General features: G+C 37.4%; 1 protein-coding gene and 2 non-coding genes across 5 annotated transcripts; all 3 read left to right on the forward strand.

Moving 5' to 3' along the window:
- The first annotated feature begins 1,469 nt into the window (after positions 1-1,469).
- LOC111441498 lies at positions 1,470-10,494 on the forward strand. Of its 3 annotated transcripts, XR_002710168.1 has the most exons (16): positions 1,471-1,692; positions 1,936-2,005; positions 3,570-3,671; positions 3,858-3,999; positions 4,087-4,349; positions 4,445-4,704; positions 6,041-6,194; positions 6,318-6,427; positions 6,542-6,629; positions 6,899-7,225; positions 7,319-7,393; positions 8,295-8,866; positions 9,226-9,334; positions 9,441-9,620; positions 9,807-10,088; positions 10,125-10,494. XR_002710168.1 is itself a non-coding variant. In XM_023078524.1 (15 exons), exons 5-15 carry the CDS (start codon positions 4,182-4,184, stop codon positions 9,981-9,983), a joined length of 2,211 nt encoding a protein of 736 aa, XP_022934292.1. In that variant the 5' UTR covers positions 1,470-1,692; positions 1,936-2,005; positions 3,570-3,671; positions 3,858-3,999; positions 4,087-4,181; the 3' UTR covers positions 9,984-10,494. The 3 variants fall into 3 exon arrangements, 2 of the variants coding, with proteins under 2 accessions (XP_022934292.1, XP_022934291.1); XM_023078524.1 differs by having other exon boundaries at positions 1,470-1,692; positions 7,319-7,384; positions 9,807-10,494; XM_023078523.1 differs by having other exon boundaries at positions 9,807-10,494.
- A 7,381-nt stretch (positions 10,495-17,875) lies between these two features.
- On the forward strand, positions 17,876-18,011 carry LOC111442485. Its single transcript, XR_002710308.1, has one exon. It is a non-coding gene; the product is annotated as a small nucleolar RNA Z247 (small nucleolar RNA).
- A 4,287-nt stretch (positions 18,012-22,298) lies between these two features.
- LOC111442486 lies at positions 22,299-22,434 on the forward strand. The gene has a single exon (XR_002710309.1). It is a non-coding gene; the product is annotated as a small nucleolar RNA Z247 (small nucleolar RNA).
- The last annotated feature ends 2,473 nt before the right edge of the window (positions 22,435-24,907 follow it).

Below are 24,907 nucleotides of genomic sequence, written 5' to 3' on the forward strand. Positions count from 1 at the left end.
TTTTTTTTTTTTTTTTTTTTTTTTTTTTTGAAAGGAAACAATTTGGTCGATTACATGAAATGTTCAAAGGGGAGAGCCCATCAAATAGAGATTACAAAAGAACATCTCCAGCTGATATAAGAGAGTTATAATTGTTTACACCAATAGACAGCCAAGAAACAAAGATCGTTGAAAGCTTCTTGAGTTCCTTTCACTTCAAATGGACCAAATTGTAGAATGAACCTTTCTGTGTTGCTCGAAAGGGAGATCTACGAGTAATAAACGCAACCAATTTGTGAGATCTTACATCGGTTGGAGAGGAGAACGAAACATTCCTTCTAAGAATGTAGAAACCTCTCTACAGCAGACGCGTTTTAAAACCTTGGAAGTCCGACAGAGAAAACCCAAAGATGGCGGTGAGCTTGGACCAACACAATCCAATCCAAAACGTCTTTAGAAAGGTTTTACTGTTCTACAATATTGTGTAGAAGTTTTCTATCTGCTAAATCTACAGCTTCTTTTATGTGTTGTTTCTAATGTCATTACTACTAGCATATTCATTGTTGAAGTGATCATTTCTGCTAATTTATGGGTTCAGTTCTGTATTTATAACACTGTGGTCATTAAGTAACGCTGGAAAACTGGTCGAGCAAACTAAACCAATATAAGTTTAGTGCTAAATCAAATTAGTATACAAGTTAATGATTGATATTCGGTTAAATTACCAAGTTTGATATGAACTTTAAAACATTTTTAGTAGGTTTTTAAACTTTCAAAATTGATTCAATGATGTATCTAATAGACATTGACTTATTTATCATTTTAAAATTCATGAATCTACTAAGCACAAGATTAAATACTCGAGATTTATTTAATATTTTTTAAAGTTCAAGGTCTTATTAAATGCGAATATAAAATTCTAAGACGTGTTTTTGACTTGCATCCCTAATTTGGACACTTTGAGAGTGAAAAACAAAATTATATACAAAGGCCCCGTTTGATAATTATCTTGTCGTTTTTTAAATTATAAGTAAATTAAAAATATTAAAAAAAAAACAAAATTCTATTTTTTTTTTCAAAAACTCATTTTTCTTTGAACAATAAAAATTGAGTTTAAGGTTGAAATTGCAATTTGATGAAATCGTTTTATTTTGAAAGTTAAAAAGGTTTTTTTTTTTTAAATATTATTGAAATTTTAAAAATTTAAATGTATTTTTGAAACAAAAGTATTTTTATTAATTTAACTAATTTAAATCATATTTCCAATCAGTCAATTCACGTGGAGGACCGTAATTATTTTTTAACGATTGGGTCAAAATTGTTAATTTTAAAAATTGAAGGACAAAGTAGAAATATATGATGGGCTAAAAGTGTAAAAATTAAATTATTTAGCTAAAAAAAAAAAAAAAAGTTATTTAACAAAATTAATGTGGAATATTAATTTATACAAATTTGCGAGGTAAACGGTAGGAAGCAAACCCCTTGACTGTAACTTTTCTGTTAAATAGCAGGTACTGGTAAACTGGCTATCCGTCTCAAAACTCGGAACAACGCTGCCGCCTGAAGGAATTCCAGAAGAAAATTTGATCTTTCCCAGTCTCTCAACTACAATTTCACACCCGCGGTCTCTGTTTATCTATCTACCTATCAATCTCTCCTCACAGAATCGCCAGCTTCGTTGCGATTTCTTGCGTATGGGTGTTGCCCGATTCGGTAAATCTGCTGTCTTTTTTCCTTTTTCCTAATTTGTTTTGAAGTTTTATTGTGTCAATTTCCCACCAATTTCTTATAAAATGTATCCCCAAGAAGTCTGGATTTCTGAGGACTGAGATTCTAGGGCACAATTTGAATTGTGGGTTGTTATCGCTTAAAGAAATCATGCTTTGTTAGATTACACTACGAAGCTTTATGGATCATATGTGCTTGAATATAATATTTGTACACGAATTTTCACAGTGCTATGGACCGCAAGGACAAAGCAACGGCTTCCTTGCTCAAGCGTGTTCTAGTTACTTGTGCGTCTCAGGTATGTGATTCTTTTATAGGCAATTCTATAAATTCAATGAGATATGGTCGTTGGAGTGCCTTTTTTTGTTAGAATCATAACCTTGGTTCAGGATCGGCTTCTTGCCCCTTAGCCTAGGTATATACCTATTTTTGATGATGCATTTGGTTCATATAAGAAAGAAGTGTGAATCTATGTTTAATAGCAAAAATTTGGGGTCTTGGCTATTGGTTATTTTATCTACAATTGCCAAAAATTCGTTGAGGAGGTTTATTTATTTATTTTTCTTTTTCTTCTTTTTTTTTTTTCAATTTTTATTGTGTGTGCACTAATTGAACAGCTTATATCTGCATATATACATGCATTGGTATAGCCATGTATGTTTATATATATATATATATATATATATATCTTTGCCTCTGGGCTTGGTAGATTCACTTATTTACTCCCTCCCAAAAGAAAAAGGGAAATTGAAGTTGGGAAATTGGTATAGGCATGTATGATTTCCATTTGAGATCAAAACTGCAACTCATAACGGGTTCAAAGATGGAATTCCAGGTTATTCCATTTCCCTAGTTGACATGCTTTGTAAAACCACTAGTTGAAGTTCTTTAGGCACATACTTTTGTAGTTACACCTTTTTTTTATATGGAGTTCCACATTCATTGCGAAATATGAAAGAAAACAAGAGGAGAAGCCATACAAAAAAGGATTCCATTCCAAAAGAATAAAACCTAGCACATGGTTACAAACCTCTTTGACTACCGAAGCCCAAAAAGACATTTCAAGCCTCAGTAGGCATCAAACCTCCTCACTCGATATCTCTACCTCCTAGAGGTCCTGTTATTCTGTTCAATCAAATGCCCTAAAAGATTTTAAAGCAAGTACCCCTCCACAATAACTGCCCTTATCTCGAAAGGGCAGGAACAGAAGGACTCATGAATGATGGACACACAATCCCTTTGTTAGGGGCATTTTTGTTTAATCCCCTTGTTAGGCAAGGTGTTTTTTCCCCTATTTAATATCTTTGTTTCTTATATTAAGGAAATACATTTCATAAATTTGAAGTGTTGATTAGTAGCTAACATGTTCTACTGCAATCTGATTGTTTTCAACCTGCATGCTTGCTGCTCCTAGAAAGTCTTGTTTTGTTTGTTATTTTCTCATGTTCAGGTTAGATTATGTATAGCTTCACCGACTCGTGAGACAATCTCTTAAATAGTGGTCATCACTATTTAAACCCACCAGCTCATAAGCTCTAAAGGACTTGGGTTTATAGTTTTGACTCTTTTGATCGCTTTGGCCAACCCATGGTAGTTTGCTTCTTGAAAGTTTGAAGTTCCAATATCTGCAACATGTGGTTGATACTATTTGGTGGCTTTGTGTTTATGGAACTGTTAAAAACTTTGAAAAAAAAAAAACAATTTTTATTGTTCGAATTGTGATTTAGATGATTTAGGAAAGTAAGAGAACATGGACCAGGGGCCATTTATTATTGAGGTCCCATGTATGCTTTATTATTTATTTATTTATTATTAAAAAATTTAAATTTAAATTTGATTTATTTATTTATTTGTTTGTGTAGGCAAAACAATATGGGGGTTGTGTTGCGGCAAAGGTTCCAAAAGTTGAACGTGATATGTGTTTGAAAGAATTTATTGCACTAAAATCTTGCATGCAAAATACGGTATTTTTCAATATTCAATTCTTTTTTTTAACAAATATGAGGAAACAAAGTTTCTTATAAAAAAAGAAGAAAAATAAAAAAGGAATATGTATGAGGAATCAAATAACGGTAAGGCCCGATTGGTAAGAGTTTTGGTTTTGGTTTTGGTTTTCTGTTATTCAACTAATCAAATGTTGTTGGATTCAGCTTCGGGGGAAATCATAAGCATCATTGCTTCGTTGAAGAAAATATCAAAATGACGGGAGAACTTTTCCTTTGTCCTTGGCTTTACCTTGGGAGTATAGCAATCGGAGAAATTTTCTACATTCACGACACTGAAGCGAATGCGGTATTAACCGTCTTATAAAGATCTACTGGAACATTTGCACATGTTTTCTGCTTTCCTAATGTCATTAATTTTTTTTTCCTTTTTTAGTGAGGTTTGAGTGAATAAGCTTAATTTGGGTTGCATAAGTTGCTTGGTTCCACTTTCAAAAGCTTTTCTTCAAGGTTAAGAGGTGACTTGATAAAATGTCTGGAAGACCGTCAAGATTACAACCCAATGCTGGTCTAAGCAAATCCAGTGCTCTTTCACATGCTTATATACAATATCCGCCCTTAAGATGTAGCGTTCCTGGACCTGGGGGATTGTTTTTTGATGATGGAAATAAGTTACTGATCTGCCCAACCGTGGATCAGGTAATAGATCTTGAGCTGCTCTATGCACTTGTTCTGAAAGTGCATCTGGCGCTTATAAACCTGTTTTGACAATGTTTCTTTTGTTTCTCATATAGATCTTCTCATGGAAAACTGTTCCGTTTAATCCTGCTGTCACTTATACTGCTGATGCTGTTATGGAAGGGCCGATTTTATCTATTCGATATTCCTTGGACTTAAAGATTATTGCAATACAAAGATCAAGTCATGAGATACAGTTTTTAATCAGAGAAACAGGCGAAACTTTTATTCAGAGTTGTAGACCAGAGTCAGAGAGCATTCTGGGATTTTTTTGGACTGATTGTCCCTTGTGCAATATAGTATTTGTGAAAACCAGGTAAGAGCAGGTTATAAGGCCGTTTCAAGTTTATGAGTGAAAATTGGAATCACTTCAAGACATAATTTGCAGGGGAAACCTAATATCATTAGACAAACTTTTTCTTTGTGATTGTGTGGGAGATTTTGGAAAGTTAGAAAGCGAACAATTTTTGGAGGAATAAGCGATGGGATAGGTGAGGTATCTAAATGTTTCTAATAAATAGACCATGGTTAAACTAAAAAGGGCATACAAAATGGGCATGAAGGAATTTGTATGATCTGATTTTTGGAGGTTAATGGTTGGACGTCCATAGCTTTTTTGGCTCCAAACATTATAAATAAAAATTAGTTCTTCCCTAGTCTCTTGATCTTGCCACATCTAGTTTCTCTAGGATACCTTTGTTCTTTTTTAAGTTTTTTAATCGAAGAAACAAAACTTTTCCTTCATGGTTTGAAAAGCTAAAGTAGAAAATTATAAAACTTCGAGGATACCTTGGTTGAGTTGTCAATCTAAGAGAATTATCCTACTAAGGATGAGGTTGATGGTTATTTTTAACTTGGGTTATGCTGGTGTGCTGATTTGGAAACTTCGGAGAGAACGCAACAAAACGGTTTTTTGAAGACAAGTCCCTTTTGCTGATTTTTGTAGCATTGTACAAATTTGGTATTCAATGTGGAGTCTTTAGACCCAAGGAGTCTTTTTTTTGTAGCATTGGACGCTTGTGAGATCCCATATCGGTTGGAGAGGGGAATGAAACATTATTTATAAGGATGTGGAAACCTCTCCCTAACAAACACATTTTAAAAATCTTGAGGGGGAACCCTTTGAAGGAAAAGCCCAAAGAGGACAATATCTGCTAACGGAGGGCTTGTGCTGTCACAAACGGTATCAGAGCTAGACACCGGACGGTGTGCTAGCGAGGACCCTGGCCCCCAAGTGGGGTGGATTGTGAGATCCCATAATGGTTGGAGAGGGGAACGAAGCATTTCTTATAAAGGTGTGGAAATCTCTCCTTAGCAGATGCGTTTTAAAAACCTTGAGGGGGAAGCCCTTAAAGGAAAAACCCAAAGAGGACAATATGTGCTAGGTAGTGGGCTTGGGCTGTTACAACGCTCCTTGCCCATTTACCCCTACGCTTAGCAAACAAAAAAAAAAAAGAAAAAAAACTTGGGCATGTCAGTGCCATTTATTCATTTTCGTATTATGATTGGAGTTTGACATAGCTTTCAAAATGCAGTATCATTTGATCCACTTATTATTTTGCTGCTTTCTTCCCTTTTTTTATTTTATTTTTTATTATCGAGGATTTAGCATGTAGATATTTTTATTTGGCTAAGGTGAAGTTTTCTTGCAGCGGACTGGATTTGTTTGCTTATAAGTCTGATTCAAAGTCCCTCCATTTGGTGGAGTCAAAGAAATTGAATGTGAGCTGGTATGCCTACACGCATGAAAGTCGATTGGTGCTTATGGCTTCTGGGATGCAGTGCAAAACTTTCCATGGATTTCAGGTACAAATTTTGAATACGAGGATAAACTCCCCAAAGAGTGTTCAAGTTTGTAATTACTATAATCACTGTTCTCTTACAGCCTACATGCTCATTGTCTGACTTGGATGCTTTTTTCTTGTTTAGCTTTCAGCAGCAGGGATTGTTCGCTTGCCTAAGTTTGAGATGGCGATGGCAAAATCTGATGCTAACAGCAAGCCTGTTCTAGCTGTAGAGGACATCTTTATTATCACTGTGTAGGGGACTCTGTCAATTTGCTCCTTTTTATCTTTTTACATTTTTCGAGAAATTTATTTTATTTCTAATCAAATTTAAAACTCATATATGCATATTTTCTTAAACTTTGTCAGCTATGGAAGAATATATTGCTTGCAAGTGGATAGAATTTCAATGCTACTTCATACCTACCGGTTCTATCGTGATGCTGTTGTGCAGCAGGTATATGTTTAAAAAAATTATGCATGTAGATTGATTTTTTTTATCCGTGAATAGGCTTTACCATGCAGTAGTCTGTCAGAAGTCTTATTATGATGTCTGTCAGGGTTCAATTCAAGTTCTAGTTCTCTTTAGGTGTTGTGGTTCAAACGGGATCAAGCTCTGCTGTACAATAATCAGGCTTCATATCTACTCTAGATATCTAAGTTACCACTTTGGCATCAAATTTCGACCGAGGATTTGTTATACTTTGTAGTCATTGTTTTCTGCAGGGTTCCTTACCAATCTACTCGAGCTGGATTGCTGTGAGCGCGGTTGACAATGTGTTGCTTGTCCATCAAGTAGATGCAAAAGTAGTAATTCTTTATGACATTTTTTCTGATTCGAGGGCGCCCATATCTGCCCCACTTCCTTTGTTGCTGAGGGGTTTTCCTCGACCCAATATTGATGTCCGAAGTAGTAAGCAAGATAATGCCAGTTTAGAAGCTGATCAACCTGATGAAGCAATTGTCTATGGGGATGGTTGGAAATTTCTTGTCCCTGACCTGATTTGTGATCATGTCAACAAATTAGTGTGGAAGATACATATTGACTTAGAGGTTGGGTTGAATTTATTTTATTATTTATTATTTATTATTTTTTCTCCCCTTTTCTAAAAAAATTTAGGCACTGAAGTTCTTTTTTTGTGGCAGGCAATCGCTTCCAGTAGCTCAGAAGTGTCATCACTTCTAGAATTCTTGCAGCGACGGAAATTGGAGGTTAGCAAGGTAGAGCTTTAATTTCATGATTGGGTCTGAGGATTTGTACTTCAAATACAAGAGTTCCTTTTTGTTCTGAATTGTTTCCCTTTTTTCCTCCATAAGAAACTTCAAAACTTCTATAAACAAACAGAAGAGAGAACAGCCTAACGGGCTTTTTAGCATCAAAACAGCTCTCTAGTCGATATTTATGAGTTTTAGGGTTTAGCGTTTAGGGCTTTTTAGCAATATCCACCCGAGGCCTTCCTTTGGCTGATTCATTAGTTGCCTTCGGTAACAAGCTGGACTCCCTTAGACCATAGTTAGGTAGCTTCTATGGTTTTCCTTCATAGATTGTCTTCCTCTCAAGCATATCTCCATAGCCACCTTATCAAAACAGGTCGAGTTCTTTTGCTTTAGAGACCCGACCCCCAAACCTCCAAGCTGAGTGGGAAGAGAGGATCAGTCCCAATTCACTAGATTATTTACAGGCTTATAGGAACCACCAGACTGAATAAAATCTCTCATGAAAAAATGATAATAATGTAAATATCACAAACACCAATAGTAACCTTTATTGATAATATAAAAAGGTATCACATCTCATTTCAGACATTCAAGAGGTCTGAAAGCTCTCCCAAAACCCCAAATAATTTCAAGATGATTTCCTTCTCATTTCTTTGGTTGTTAAGTACTTATATTCACAACTGAGCAACTCCCTCTTAAGAATAAGACTTAACACAAACCATTTCTCTCTTTCATCTACCCATACCCTGAGCAGACACTGCCTTCCCTTTACTGTTTTTTTTCTCCTAATGTAGGTTCATATGGTGTGCTGGCTATTAGTATTGTTGTGGCTCTCAAGTTTTTTTGGTGCATGTAACTAGTATTTCTTTGCTTGATCGATTAAACAATTCCTGCTAATCTTCAGGCTAAACAGCTGTGCTTGACCTTGACAAGAACTATGATTCTGGAGCACAGGCCGGTGGCCACTGTTGCTAAGGCTATAGATGTTCTAGTCTCATCATATACCCTCTCAAGCAAAGTAGGTCCCAGCGTTAAAGAATCAAAAACTGACAGGTCGCAGTCAGTTGTGCCTCAAGTTAGTGGTTCTGGCCCTGTACCTGGTGGTAATAACCGTGATTCAACTGCTGGAATGGAAAGTGAAGCTCCTCACAGAACTTCAATATTTCCGTCTTCAGATTCTGAGGGGAATGCTGATGTTGATCAACTAAATACAGGAAACCATCAGTCTATAGTTGACCAGGAAAGATGGAGAAGCACAATAAGTTCTACTGACATTCAGGCATCATCTTCACAATACCAACATCTTGGACCAGGATGTAACCGGTTGAATGACGATGTATCTGATGAAGGGTCTCTGGTTTTGTCGCCAGCTATCTCACCTGATGAGATGTACAGCTTTGTGTTCGCTCCCATTGAGGAAGAGATAGTCGGAGATCCTTCTTACTTGCTGGCCATAATTATCGAGTTCCTCCGCCGGTATGCTATATTCTTTCAATATAAAAGTGATTTGAACTCGCTAGTAGAAACAGCCAAATGGGTTGCATTCTGATTGCAGCATGCCAGTTTCTCACACGCGTTCAATATGATATGATTGTGCGTTCAAAAGTTTATCTTCATTCTGCATTCTTTTTGAAGTAGTGCTAGCAGCTTGATCATTTCTTCGTTTAACTCTTTGTTGATACTTGCTGTGATAGAGAAATATAGCCTATGCATGGAGAAGTTCTAATTATAGGTTTCAAGAAATATAGCCTTGATCACTGCTTTATATTCTTGCGTCAACCATAAGCTATGTTCATTTGGTTTCATAATTATTCTACTCTTTCTCCCATTTGTAGGATTAATATGGAAAAGATCAAAGTAAACCCAAACATCTATGTTTTGACTATCCAAATTTTGGCTCGCAATGAACGATACACAGAAATTGGATTATTTGTGCAGCAAAAGGTACTGAATCTTTTCTTATATGGTCTTCCTTAATGAAATTCTGGCCCTAGAAGTGAGAGTGCCACAAATGAATATATTAGTTAGAGGTATTTTTTTCTTTTAACAGATTCTAGAACCTTCTAAAGAGGTTGCTTTGCAATTGCTGGAGTCTGGTCGCCATAATCTTCAGACAAGGAAACTGGGTCTAGATATGCTCAGGCAGCTTTCTCTACATCATGATTATGTGTCTCTGCTCGTGCAAGATGGATATTACCTTGAAGCATTGCGTTATGCTCGTAAGTTTAAGGTAATTTCTTCGATATCTCAAAAAATGCCGAGCCTTCGTTATGCTTGTGCAGTGGGATTTGGTCCATTTAAATGTGGAGTGTGTATAGAGATTTGAACCTTCCGTCTTAAGAAAAGAAGTATATGTCAATTACCGTAGAGTTATGTTATATTGGTTTTGGAATGACTTTCCGAAAATGTGATGCAGGTTGACACTGTCCGGCCTTCATTGTTTCTTCAAGCCGCTTTTGCAACCAACGACACGCAACATTTGGCAGCAGTTTTGAGATTCCTGTCAGATTTAACTCCTGGTTTCAAAAACACCTCAGATTACAGTAGGTACCATCACATTCTCACTGAAATGAGCTCTGGTGCTTCTGCTTGAGATTTTCTAGAACTAGTCGTCATAGGGATCGAGCAGCGAATGTCGGGGAAGCTGTAGGCCTTTTTGAGATGGAAATGTCTGATGTTGGTATCAACAACCTGAGATAGATGGCCACACCCTCCCTAGAAACCAAGGAAGAAAATAGGTGAAGTAGTGAAGATGGTGGAAAAGGGAGAGTATAGATAGGAGTATTGAGATAAATAATGGGCACCCCCTCCCCCACAAGAAAGGGACGAAAATAATTAAGTCGACTATGATTTAAAGTAGGTTGCCTTCGTCACCCTCATCTCTGTCAGCTTGGCTCGCAAGGCATTCCTTCCCGTAGGATTTCAAACCTTGCCTCGTTCTGGCGATATGCTATCTTTCCCCCTCTTCCTTCTTTTTCAAGTTATGGGTGAGTCTTATGACCTTTTCATATTGAATCACACTCATCAAACTTTGTGTGTTTATGGTTCATATTGTAATTTTTTTTTTATTGTTATAATAGACGAACTGATAAATTCAACGTCTTCTTGCTTGTATAGGGTATTTATGACCCATAAACATCAAAGTCAAAACTTAAAAAATAAAATAGGGAGTAATTTCAAGTGGGTGTAGATATGGACCACTAAATGAGTCAATGACTAGTGTAAAGTGAACATCATTTATGTATAAAGTTAACTTGATCTATCAATTCAAAATGACCATCCTATTCAAATGGTCTAAGTTATATGCATATATATATATTATTCATTATTTTGAAAATATATTAATTTTTATTCGATTGAAAACTATTTTTGAAGTAAAATTCTAGGTGACAGCGTAAAAGAATTCAATTTAGATGACCTTTTATCGAATCTTTTATCGAATCTAACATTTTTTTTATATGTATTTTAAAGATAATTTTAAACTATTTAAACCGAAGCAGATCAGGTCGAGATGGGAAGTAGCAGGTTTCAACAAACAATTATCATCATGAACGCAAATAATTCAATAATCAGCTTCCAAGAAGGGAAGATCTTTTAAATGAGATTTTTTTTTAGATTTGAAGTGTGAGGGCCAACCAAAAAACAAACCCCACAACATTCACTTTAATGAAATCGTGTTGTATTATTTTTCATCATCAGCTAGGACCACACTACAAAAAAAAAAACATCTTCTCACGAACATCAACTAAATGCTTTAACTGTTCTAATGTTTATAAGCTAAACCTACTCCTTTGGGCCTCCATAGCTGGTCTATGTTTCCTTATTTTAATTTCGAGTAAAAAGACTATTTTTATCGTCTCTTGCGTATGCGTTTTAAAACCGTGAGACTGACGACGATACGTAACAGGTCAAAGTGGACAATATCTGTTAGCAGGGCTTAAGCTGTTGAGTCAGACACCGTGCGGTGTATCAGCAAGGACGCTAGGCCTCCAAAAAGGTAGATTCTGAGATCCCACATCGATTGGGGAGGAAAACGAGCCGAACGCGTTCTAAAAGTAATATAGAAGGCAGGAGAAAGATGTCATTTTCCAAAAGAAATAAAGGAAGAAAAGAGTTGAAGAATCAAAGGGTTTGATCAATAAATGATTGGCTCACAAAATGTAAAAGGAAACAGATTCAATTATTGAAGAATCCATAGAGCTTCAGATCGCTTTAACTTCGCAATAAATCTTATACCCATAACTGGTTTACATCTCCAGCTGTGAAGCTCTGCCAATTCCACTTTCAACTTCTTCTCATAAATACATTTTCCCCACCTTTTTTTAGTTTTTACCTAAATTTGATAGGCAGTACACATCACAGGGTTGCAGCTTATTACTGTTGTGGGGTTGTATGGATGAAATTGGTTCGACTTTCCCTGTTCGGAACCTTTCTCTTTCGGTTTTCTCAAGTCTATTACTAGCAGATATTGTCAGCTTTAGCCCGTAATTATCGTCGGTCTCACAGTTTTAAAACGCATTTGTTAGGGAGAGGTTTTCATATATTTATAAGGAATGCTTCGTTCTCCTCTCCAATCGATGTGGGATCTCACAATCCACTCCTTTTGGGGCTAGCGTCCTCGCTAGCACACCGCTCGGTGTCTGGCTATGATCTCATTTGTAATAGCCCAAGCCCATCGCTAGCAGACATTGTCCACTTTAACCCATTACGTAATGCCGACAATCTCATGGTTCTAAAACGTGTCTGTTAGAGAGAGAGGTTTCCCACACACTTTTAAAAAATATTTTGCTCCTCTCTCCAATCGATGTGTCATCTCACAATCCACCCTTCTTGGAGGCCGAGCGTCCTTGCTATCTGACTCTGATACCATTTGTAATAGTCCAACCCCATCGCTAACATATATTGTTCGTTTTGGCCTGTTACGTATCACCGTCAACCTCACTATTTTAATGTTTCATTCTCCACTCCAACCGATATAGAATCACACAATCCACCCCCCCTACGAGCCAACATCCTCGTTAGCACACTGCTCGATGTCTGGCTCTGATACCATTTATAACAGTCTAAGCCCACCATTAGTAGATATTGTCTACTTTAGCCTGTTACGCATCGTCGTTTGCCTCACGATTTTAAAACACATCTATTAAGGAGAGATTTCTACCCCTTATAAGAAACGCTTCCTTCTCCTCTCTAGCCCACGTGGGATCTCACATGTATAAATGACTCAAATAAAATCATACAAACTAAACGTTAAAAAATTCAAGTATACAACCCAATCTAAACTTAGTTCAATTGCTATAGGTTTATACGCTCGATCAAAAGATCAAAGATTCAAATCTTCAGTCCACGAAAGAAAATAGATAAGACCCACATAATATTTTAATATTTTGTGTAGTGATAGGGTTGTGTATAACAAAGAGGGAGAGTTGTCTTAGGTTATGTAGCTGAGAGGACCCTTCATTCAATTATAGAAAAAGCTAAAAAAAAAAATAAGTGGAAACCCTTTTGAGGTCAAATAAGGATTCTTTTTCCCTTTTACTAAAGCTAAATTACAACTCGTACAATATCCACCAATACTAAAACAATCATTCCAACCTTTTTGAAGCCATAAACTAAGCTAAGCTAAGCTAAGGCTAGAGATATGTAACCAAAATTTAGGCACTTTTTATGAACAAAAGCCTCATAATTTTGAGCTGGGTTTTCAACAACATTACTAATTAAGGCATTGTACTTTGGTTTATGGGTGTTAGTGTTCATCTTTTGGTAGGTTTTGAAAGGCCCTTGAAAGCCCTTTCAAGGGCCCTACACTGTGCACACTGTGGAAGCATCAAAGGAAAAGAAAAGAAAGAAAGATTAAAAGGTAAGGTCCCTCCAAAGTACAAATTTTGGGGTGTGAAGCAGTGTTAGAAAGATAGAAAAGTACTATTGAGTATTAGTTTAGGACCACTTTTAGAACGCTGGGAATTGCAGAGGTGAGGCTTACAACTTCATCAATTAACCCAAAAAAAACCCAACTTTTTTTTATCTCTCTTTCTTTAGGGTTTCTCAGTGAAGTACCACAGGAACTCAGGCAAGTTGCAACAAAATGTCAAAAAAGTTCATGTTTTTCTCTGTCAAAGAATTCAAAGGAAAGTAAATACCGAACTTTGAGAACTATCTTCTTCTTCTTCTTCTTCTTCTTCTTCCTCTCAGAATGCTTAGAAGTTGACTGCACTATCTAATGACTGGCTCACAGTGTAGCAGGCATGGTTAAAGCTGTGTCGGGGTCGGGTGGCTTTTACCGTAACTCGTTAACTTAAACGTATGAGATGAGTAGTGATTTAATATGATGTTTTGTGTTCGAACCCTTGTAGTGTTGTTTTCATTTGTTGGGTTTCTTATTGTAACGAACTATGCTCAGGATTTTGATATCTAAATTCGACCCATGATATCTCTGACATTCCGAATATCAACACAGGTCCATACATGTTTCTTAGAAAAATTCTCAAGAGGTCACGTAACAGCCCAAGTCCACCAACAGTAGATATTATCAGTTTTAACACGTTACATATCGTCGTTAATCTCATAGTTTTTAAAACGCGTTTATTAGGGAGAAGGTTTTCACACCTTTATAAGCAATGTTTTATTCCTCTCTCCTACTCACAATCCACTCCCGTTATGTATCACCATCAATCTCACGATTCCCTTCTCCAACGAATGTGGGATCTCACCCAAAATTGCTTTTTTTGTAGTTTTTAAAACGCGTCTATTAGGGGGGAGGTTTTCATACCCTTGTAACGAATGCTTCATTCCTCTCTCCCACTTAGAATCCACTCCCTTTAGAGACCAGTGTCCTCGCTGACACATTACACACTATCTCGCTTTGATACCATTTGTAACAGTCCAAGCCCACTGCTAGTAGATATTGTCTGCTTTGACCCGTTATGCATCACCGTCAATCTCACGATTTCCCTCTCCAACCAACGGGGGATCTCACCCAGAATTTCTTTTTTGTAATTTTTATATCTTCAGAATCGTTCTCATTCGAATGAGAGAGAAATTGGAGAGGTTTGAAATTTGAAAAAAGAGATGTGAAGTCAACATCTTGAATTAAAGATGTGGACCAAAGATTGCAGGAAATGAAGTAAAGGGAGGGAACATTATTCATGTGAAGCTTGTAAACATAACAACTACCAAATTCAGATACGATATTGGCTGTTCGTTTCAGCTCTCACTTTACTGTCAAAACATAAAGGACATGGATTTGTGTGAATGATTCTCTCTTCTTTCTTACCTTTTTCAACCTTTCATTATTATTTTATGTCATGAAAACAACCACACACATTTACACCCTTCTTCTTCTTCTTCTTCTTCTTCTTCAATTATTTTACCACCCTTTTTTTTTAAACTCAAAATCGAAACCAATTACCATTCCAAAACTCGATAGTTTAATGTTCATTTCGTAATTATCGACCATATACAAGTGTTTGATTCGTCGCTGTTCATATTGATTCTTGTATAAGATTTGAAAATGACAATGGCAAATCATTCCAACCATTGATTGTGATATTGTTTTGGATGGACAAAATAATTGTTTCATTCCATCAATCAATTTGTCTTCTTCTTTTCTACTTTTTGTTTCTATTTCAACTTCATTCAAATCCATCCATGCTTCTAAAATTCTAACCCTATTTCAAAATCAAACCAATTTGTTCGTTCGTTCACCACTAGCCGTCTGTTTTGACCTATTACGTATCGTCGTTAGCCTCACGATTTTAAAACATGTCTACTAGGGAGAGGTTTCCACACCGTTATAAGGAATGTTTTGTTATCTTCTCTAACCGATATAGGATCTCACAGTATGAGTCAAGTTTTAATATAGTGTCTAAGTGAATTATGGATATCGTGTTTCAAATTGAGCTTCCAGTTCGTTTAGCTATCAAAAAAGAATTCTCCATAAAGAACTTGATTCATACAAATTCCTTGTGGAGAATCTCTGCACACTGGTCGCAGAAATGAAATAAGAGATAGAGAAGACGACAAAGAAGGGTCGTCTCTACCATACCTCGATTGAACTTATGTTTTGATTTCGTTGCGTTGACCATACAATAACATTAATCATAGCTCAAATTAACTATTTCCAAAGTGAACATAGCTCAACTGTAATATTGATACATAATTCTTTTCTTTGAGATCAGAAGTTCTACACCTGTGTGAATGAATGTCCATGTTGCTTTTCTTCATGAAAAGGCATGTTTTGGCACGATCATAAAAAATCCAAAGGGTGAAGCTATGGATGACAACGAGAGAGTATCCACTAGAGCGTGTTAGCTCCATGGTATGGGCTAAGGCAAAAGCATTGAGCGAAACAAATCTAGTAGCTTTAGAAGCAGTCTTACATCTCTTCGAATGAAGATACATCGCGTCTGATCAAGCATAGTTCCATCTAATCTAGGGTTTTATTTACTGTTAGAGATGGAATTGGAGTAGTTCATACATTCTAGGTTAGATTCTTATCCTGTTTGAGCCAATCACTTAGCTCACCACACAAATGCAACCTTTCAATGTTTCCTTAGCCACATGATTTTTGTCTCCTAAAAAAAGAATAAATTAATCGTTGCTTGGGGAGCCTATAAACTTAATAATAATAATAATAATAATAACTCATAAATAAATAAATAAAAGGTATATTTTGAGACATTCAAACAACCTAGTTTTTAGAAATCAAATTCATAAGTTACACCAAATTTGACATTATCCACTTGATACATACCTAGATTTTATATATATATATATATGAATGAATGATGTGACATCATAGACATGTCATAAATTTAATTTCTTTTAGAACAACTTGATTTTTAATTTTTAATTTTAAAAATTAAGCTTCAAATATTACTTTATTTTGTGTCTATTTTTAAGGGGCAATTTTTTTTTAAATTAAGCATATAAATGTTTTATTATCCACTTCAAAAAATTAATTTTAATTTTTAGAATTTGAACAAATATTTCTTTCCATGAAAATAGTATTTAATAATAAAAGGTTTTTTTAAATAATTAAAAAAAAAAACATGACAAAAGAATATTAAAAAAAGAAAAAAAAAAAAAAGGAGAAAGGGACGACATAATTAAGAGAGATGTCCCCACAGACACATTGTTAATGCATCATCTGAAAATATGGTGATGTGTGGTCCTAAATACTTTTACTTTCAGACACACAACAATGATGTCTCACTACAACAACCTCCCTTTCTATTCATTCAATTTTTCTTTCTTTTTTCTAATATCTATATAATTAAACCCCAAAACATCCTTAATAAACATAATCTATCCTATGAATCATTTGGTTCGGTTTTGCTTGTTTTGATCCGTACTTATTTTATTTATGATTTTAGGCTTGACTCGAGTTTCTGTGAGATAAGTAGTTCATTGGAGAAGTTTTGAACGTTCATAAAAATGAGATCTAATAGCATGACATGTGAGCTTAGTATTTTGCTTAAACATTGATGTGGATGTTGAGTATGAGTAAGAACGAGACGTTGTAGCATGCTCTGAGTCACTTTTTACTACACTTTCGAGACTCACAACGTCTTTATTCTACATTTGAGGATTTTATTAATATGACTAAATTTAGGGTATAACTCTGATACCATATTAGGAAGTCGAAATGTTGTAGCGGCATCTGCGTCTTCTATTGAGGAATCGGAGTCCGACGACACCGTTATTGCATGCGAAGATGCTAAAGAAAACAACAACAACATCAACGGAGGAGTATGAGTAAGAACGAGACGTTATAGCTGTTAGAATTGGTCAATCCATTAGAATAGCTTGAAGTTAGTCATGCCATAAGAATAGGCTTACTTCGTTAGTTTCCTATGAAATCGGATCTATTAGTTAATCTTTTGCCAATATAAATAGAATATGTCCTCAATAGTGTGAGGCACAGTTTTGCATAAACTTGATATGGTATCAGAGCCGAAATAAGATCCACGAGATCCATAGCCTCTGCTGTTAGACATGTCAATCCCAAACAACACAATGTCTTCTCCGTCGATCAGTCAGGTGATTAGTGTTAAGCTTACACAAGAAAATTATCTACTGTGGTCTACCCAAATCCTTCCCTACTTGCGTAGCCAAAACCTTGTTGGTTTTGTGGATGGATCCATGCCTGCACCAAGCCAGACGATCGCCGTTGAACCAAGTGAAGAAACAGGGAATCGCAAAATTATCATCAACCCTGAGTTCACAGTCTGGTACCCCCAGGACCAGCTGGTACTCAGCCTCATCAACTCATCAGTCACTGAGGAGGTTCTCAGCACGATGGTTGGAATCACCACTGCACGAGAAGCCTGGATTACGCTGGAGCGACAATTTGCTTCCACATCTCGAGCAAGAGCAATGCAGATCCGTATGGAACTCTCTACTATCCAGAAAAAGGACATGACAATTGCTGACTACTTTCGTAAAGTAAAACATCTTGGTGATACACTTGCTGCCATTGGCAAGCGAATAGAGGATGAAGAACTCATCGCCTACATGCTGCAAGGACTTGGTCCAGATTATGATCCTCTAGTCACAAGCATTACAACCAGAACAGATGTATACACTGTCAGCGACGTGTATGCTCACATGCTGAGCTATGAGATGCGGCACTTGCGTAAGGGTACATTTGAGCAACTTTCATCTGCTAACAATGTCAATAGGATATCCATTCGTGGAGGTGCCAATGGAGGTCGAGGTAGTCGCGGTCGTAGTCGTCAGTTAAATAGTGGTCATGGACAATCAAGGCGTACTGTGAACAATCCTGGACGTCAACCATCAAAGACACAAAGCAGCTCAGGCATTGTCTGTCAGATTTGTGGTAAGCCCAATCACGATGCTTTGCAATGCTGGCACAGATTTGATCAGGCATATCAAGCCGAAAATAATCTCAAACAAGCAGCTGTGGCAACAAGTGGATACACTAGTGACACAAACTGGTATGTTGACACTGGAGCCACAGATCATATCACCAATGACCTAGAGAGGCTTACCACCAGAGAACGCTACACTGGCACCGACCAAATTCAGGTTGCAAATGGCGCAGGTTTGTCTATCTCTCATATTGGGAATTCATTAATTTCTGGTTCATCTCTTGTTCTGAAACATATCCTATATGTTCCTAAAATCAATAAGCACCTAATTTCAGTACAAAGACTAGCATCTGATAATAATGCTGTTGTAGAATTTCACCCAAACTATTTTTTGGTTAAGGACCGAGTCACGAAGAAACTCCTGCTCCACGGTAGATGTAAGAATGGCCTATACGTTCTACCGCATAATTTCAGTCAAGCCTTGCTGACAGCCAAACTTTCGAAAGAACAATGGCACAGAAGGCTAGGGCACCCTGCATCTCCAATTACCATTAGAATTCTACAAGATAATAATTTAGCTATAGATACTAATATTCCCTCTTCCTCAATTTGTAATGCTTGTCAATTAGGGAAAGCACATCAATTGCCATTTGGTTCTTCTCAGCATGTATCTACAGCACCCCTTCAATTAATTCACACTGATGTATGGGGTCCATCCATTGCGTCAGTAAATAATTCCAAATATTATGTTTCCTTTGTTGATGATTTTAGTCGTTATGTTTGGATTTACTTTCTGAGATGCAAATCTGATGTTGAGTCTGTGTTCCTTCAATTTCAAAAACATGTTGAAACTATGCTAAATACCAAAATTCGCTCCGTCCAATCAGATTGGGGGGGTGAATACCATCGGTTACACAATTATTTCAAATCCACAGGCATTGAACATCATATCTCCTGTCCTCACACACACCAGCAGAATGGGTTAGTCGAAAGAAAACACAGACACATTGTAGAAACTGGCCTTGCTTTACTCGCTCAAGCCAACATGCCTCTATCCTACTGGGATGAAGCTTTTAACACAGCTTGCTTTCTTATAAATAGAATGCCCAGCCGAACCATACAACAAGACACACCACTTCATAAATTGTTTGGTAAAAGTCCAGACTACTCCATGCTTAGGGTGTTTGGCTGTGCTTGCTGGCCTAATTTAAGGCCTTACAACAACAAGAAACTGAGTTTCAGAACTACTAGATGTATATTCTTGGGTTATAGTTCTTCTCATAAGGGATATAAATGCTTAAATAGAAGTACAGGACGTATTTACATCTCTAGAGACGTGGTTTTCGATGAAAATATTTTTCCTTTTGAAGAATCTAAGCCACCAAACAAAACCACAAATCCACATCATCCTGTTCTACTTCCAGCCTTAGCCAAACTTGCTAGTTTTTACACTGAAAATGCTCTTACAGATATTGAACCAGTTGTTAGTAATTCCCATATGAATGATGGTCAAACTGATAATATTGCTAGTGACAACTTGTCTGGTGTCAGCTTATCTTCTGCAGATAATACAAGAAGTTCAGAGGAAATTGCAGAATATGAAGCTGAGAGCAGTTCGATCAATGCTCAAAACCAAACTCATGAACATGTGTCTGATCAACCAACTGAAGCAGCTAGTCAACATCCAATGCGAACAAGGTTGAGAAATAACATTGTACAAGCTAAACAATTCACTGATGGAACTATCAGATATTCAGAAACCTCAAGAAAATTCGCAAGCGCTGTAACTATCACAACTCCGATCATAGAGACTGCTACTGAACCTCGAAACCTGCAGGAAGCCATGCAACATCCAAGATGGAGAGGAGCAATGAATGATGAGCTCTCAGCGCTAAAACGAAATGCCACTTGGGATCTAGTTCCACCCAAACCTGGAATAAATCTCATTGATAGTAAATGGGTGTATAAAGTGAAAAGAAAAGCAGATGGGTCAGTTGAAAGATTAAAAGCAAGATTAGTTGCCAAAGGATTCAAGCAAAGATTTGGTGTTGATTACACTGATACTTTTAGCCCTGTGATCAAACCGTCAACAATCAGGGTCATTCTTTCGCTAGCAGTAACCAAGGGCTGGAATATGAGACAAGTTGATATCCAAAATGCATTTTTGCATGGAATTCTGAAAGAGGAAGTGTACATGCGACAACCACCAGGATTTCAAGACTCAGCCAAACCAAAGAATTACATATGCAAGCTCAAGAAAGCCCTTTATGGCCTGAAACAAGCCCCAAAAGCTTGGCATTCAAGGTTGACTGGAAAACTTATTGAGTTAGGCTTCAAGGCTTCAGTAGCTGATTCATCTCTTTTTATTCTCAAAAACAGAGAGATAACTATCTATATGCTCATCTATGTTGATGATATAATTATTGTGAGCTCCTCTGATCAAGCAACCGAAAGGTTGATTCAGAAATTGAAAATAGATTTTGCAGTAAAAGATTTGGGTGGTCTTGAGTATTTTCTGGGTATTGAAGTCAAGAAAACACGAGATGGTATCATACTGTCACAGAGACGATATGCCTTAGATTTGTTGAAAAGAGTAAACATGGAAAAATGCAAACCTATGTCTACACCAATGGGTTCTGCTGAAAAATTATTCAGAGAACAAGGAATACCCTTATCAGCTGAAGAACAATTCAAATACAGAAGTACAGTGGGAGCACTACAATATTTGACAATGACTAGGCCTGATTTGGCATTTGCTGTCAATAAAGTGTGTCAATATCTTCATACACCTACTGATGCTCATTGGGGTGCTGTGAAGAGAATTCTTCGTTATGTTAAAGGCACACTAGCATTAGGAGTGAAAATTCAGAAATCAACCATGATGTTGTCGGGGTTTTCTGATGCTGATTGGGCTGGTTGTCCCGATGATCGACGTTCAACTAGCGGCTTTGCTGTATTTCTTGGAGCAAATCTAATCTCATGGAGTTCCAGAAAACAGGCTACAGTGTCAAGATCAAGCACCGAAGCAGAATACAAGGCCATTGCGAATCTTACTGCAGAAATGATTTGGATCAAGTCATTACTGAAGGAACTGGGCGTGTATCAATCAAAGGCTCCTCGCCTCTGGTGTGACAACCTCGGAGCTACATATTTAACTTCAAATCCAGTATTTCATGCTAGAACGAAACATATTGAAGTTGATTTTCATTTTGTTCGAGAACAAGTAGCACGTAAAGCAATGGAAGTTCGGTTCATTTCATCAAGTGATCAAGTAGCTGATATCCTGACAAAACCACTGTCTAAAACTCCTTTTACTACACATTGTAACAATCTCAACATGTACAAGACTTGTTGGGATTGAAGGGGACTGTTAGAATTGGTCAATCCATTAGAATAGCTTGAAGTTAGTCATGCCATAAGAATAGGCTTACTTCGTTAGTTTCCTATGAAATCGGATCTATTAGTTAATCTTTTGCCAATATAAATAGAATATGTCCTCAATAGTGTGAGGCACAGTTTTGCATAAACTTGATAAGGTATCAGAGCCGAAATAAGATCCACGAGATCCATAGCCTCTGCTGTTAGACATGTCAATCCCAAACAACACAATGTCTTCTCCGTCGATCAGTCAGGTGATTAGTGTTAAGCTTACACAAGAAAATTATCTACTGTGGTCTACCCAAATCCTTCCCTACTTGCGTAGCCAAAACCTTGTTGGTTTTGTGGATGGATCCATGCCTGCACCAAGCCAGACGATCGCCGTTGAACCAAGTGAAGAAACAGGGAATCGCAAAATTATCATCAACCCTGAGTTCACAGTCTGGTACCCCCAGGACCAGCTGGTACTCAGCCTCATCAACTCATCAGTCACTGAGGAGGTTCTCAGCACGATGGTTGGAATCACCACTGCACGAGAAGCCTGGATTACGCTGGAGCGACAATTTGCTTCCACATCTCGAGCAAGAGCAATGCAGATCCGTATGGAACTCTCTACTATCCAGAAAAAGGACATGACAATTGCTGACTACTTTCGTAAAGTAAAACATCTTGGTGATACACTTGCTGCCATTGGCAAGCGAATAGAGGATGAAGAACTCATCGCCTACATGCTGCAAGGACTTGGTCCAGATTATGATCCTCTAGTCACAAGCATTACAACCAGAACAGATGTATACACTGTCAGCGACGTGTATGCTCACATGCTGAGCTATGAGATGCGGCACTTGCGTAAGGGTACATTTGAGCAACTTTCATCTGCTAACAATGTCAATAGGATATCCATTCGTGGAGGTGCCAATGGAGGTCGAGGTAGTCGCGGTCGTAGTCGTCAGTTAAATAGTGGTCATGGACAATCAAGGCGTACTGTGAACAATCCTGGACGTCAACCATCAAAGACACAAAGCAGCTCAGGCATTGTCTGTCAGATTTGTGGTAAGCCCAATCACGATGCTTTGCAATGCTGGCACAGATTTGATCAGGCATATCAAGCCGAAAATAATCTCAAACAAGCAGCTGTGGCAACAAGTGGATACACTAGTGACACAAACTGGTATGTTGACACTGGAGCCACAGATCATATCACCAATGACCTAGAGAGGCTTACCACCAGAGAACGCTACACTGGCACCGACCAAATTCAGGTTGCAAATGGCGCAGGTTTGTCTATCTCTCATATTGGGAATTCATTAATTTCTGGTTCATCTCTTGTTCTGAAACATATCCTATATGTTCCTAAAATCAATAAGCACCTAATTTCAGTACAAAGACTAGCATCTGATAATAATGCTGTTGTAGAATTTCACCCAAACTATTTTTTGGTTAAGGACCGAGTCACGAAGAAACTCCTGCTCCACGGTAGATGTAAGAATGGCCTATACGTTCTACCGCATAATTTCAGTCAAGCCTTGCTGACAGCCAAACTTTCGAAAGAACAATGGCACAGAAGGCTAGGGCACCCTGCATCTCCAATTACCATTAGAATTCTACAAGATAATAATTTAGCTATAGATACTAATATTCCCTCTTCCTCAATTTGTAATGCTTGTCAATTAGGGAAAGCACATCAATTGCCATTTGGTTCTTCTCAGCATGTATCTACAGCACCCCTTCAATTAATTCACACTGATGTATGGGGTCCATCCATTGCGTCAGTAAATAATTCCAAATATTATGTTTCCTTTGTTGATGATTTTAGTCGTTATGTTTGGATTTACTTTCTGAGATGCAAATCTGATGTTGAGTCTGTGTTCCTTCAATTTCAAAAACATGTTGAAACTATGCTAAATACCAAAATTCGCTCCGTCCAATCAGATTGGGGGGGTGAATACCATCGGTTACACAATTATTTCAAATCCACAGGCATTGAACATCATATCTCCTGTCCTCACACACACCAGCAGAATGGGTTAGTCGAAAGAAAACACAGACACATTGTAGAAACTGGCCTTGCTTTACTCGCTCAAGCCAACATGCCTCTATCCTACTGGGATGAAGCTTTTAACACAGCTTGCTTTCTTATAAATAGAATGCCCAGCCGAACCATACAACAAGACACACCACTTCATAAATTGTTTGGTAAAAGTCCAGACTACTCCATGCTTAGGGTGTTTGGCTGTGCTTGCTGGCCTAATTTAAGGCCTTACAACAACAAGAAACTGAGTTTCAGAACTACTAGATGTATATTCTTGGGTTATAGTTCTTCTCATAAGGGATATAAATGCTTAAATAGAAGTACAGGACGTATTTACATCTCTAGAGACGTGGTTTTCGATGAAAATATTTTTCCTTTTGAAGAATCTAAGCCACCAAACAAAACCACAAATCCACATCATCCTGTTCTACTTCCAGCCTTAGCCAAACTTGCTAGTTTTTACACTGAAAATGCTCTTACAGATATTGAACCAGTTGTTAGTAATTCCCATATGAATGATGGTCAAACTGATAATATTGCTAGTGACAACTTGTCTGGTGTCAGCTTATCTTCTGCAGATAATACAAGAAGTTCAGAGGAAATTGCAGAATATGAAGCTGAGAGCAGTTCGATCAATGCTCAAAACCAAACTCATGAACATGTGTCTGATCAACCAACTGAAGCAGCTAGTCAACATCCAATGCGAACAAGGTTGAGAAATAACATTGTACAAGCTAAACAATTCACTGATGGAACTATCAGATATTCAGAAACCTCAAGAAAATTCGCAAGCGCTGTAACTATCACAACTCCGATCATAGAGACTGCTACTGAACCTCGAAACCTGCAGGAAGCCATGCAACATCCAAGATGGAGAGGAGCAATGAATGATGAGCTCTCAGCGCTAAAACGAAATGCCACTTGGGATCTAGTTCCACCCAAACCTGGAATAAATCTCATTGATAGTAAATGGGTGTATAAAGTGAAAAGAAAAGCAGATGGGTCAGTTGAAAGATTAAAAGCAAGATTAGTTGCCAAAGGATTCAAGCAAAGATTTGGTGTTGATTACACTGATACTTTTAGCCCTGTGATCAAACCGTCAACAATCAGGGTCATTCTTTCGCTAGCAGTAACCAAGGGCTGGAATATGAGACAAGTTGATATCCAAAATGCATTTTTGCATGGAATTCTGAAAGAGGAAGTGTACATGCGACAACCACCAGGATTTCAAGACTCAGCCAAACCAAAGAATTACATATGCAAGCTCAAGAAAGC

The sequence above is a fragment of the Cucurbita moschata genome, unplaced genomic scaffold (assembly GCF_002738365.1).
Source record: "Cucurbita moschata cultivar Rifu unplaced genomic scaffold, Cmos_1.0 Cmo_Scf00004, whole genome shotgun sequence".
Taxonomy (NCBI): domain Eukaryota; kingdom Viridiplantae; phylum Streptophyta; class Magnoliopsida; order Cucurbitales; family Cucurbitaceae; genus Cucurbita; species Cucurbita moschata.

Bases quoted from the DNA above. Each gene is read 5' to 3' on its own strand.
- LOC111441498 (XM_023078523.1), top strand. From the start codon at position 4,182: ATGTCTGGAAGACCGTCAAGATTACAACCCAATGCTGGTCTAAGCAAA. The intron at 4,350-4,444 runs GTAATAGATCTT...TTTCTCATATAG, and splicing joins TCTGCCCAACCGTGGATCAG to ATCTTCTCATGGAAAACTGT. The intron at 6,428-6,541 runs GTAGGGGACTCT...AAACTTTGTCAG, and splicing joins GACATCTTTATTATCACTGT to CTATGGAAGAATATATTGCT.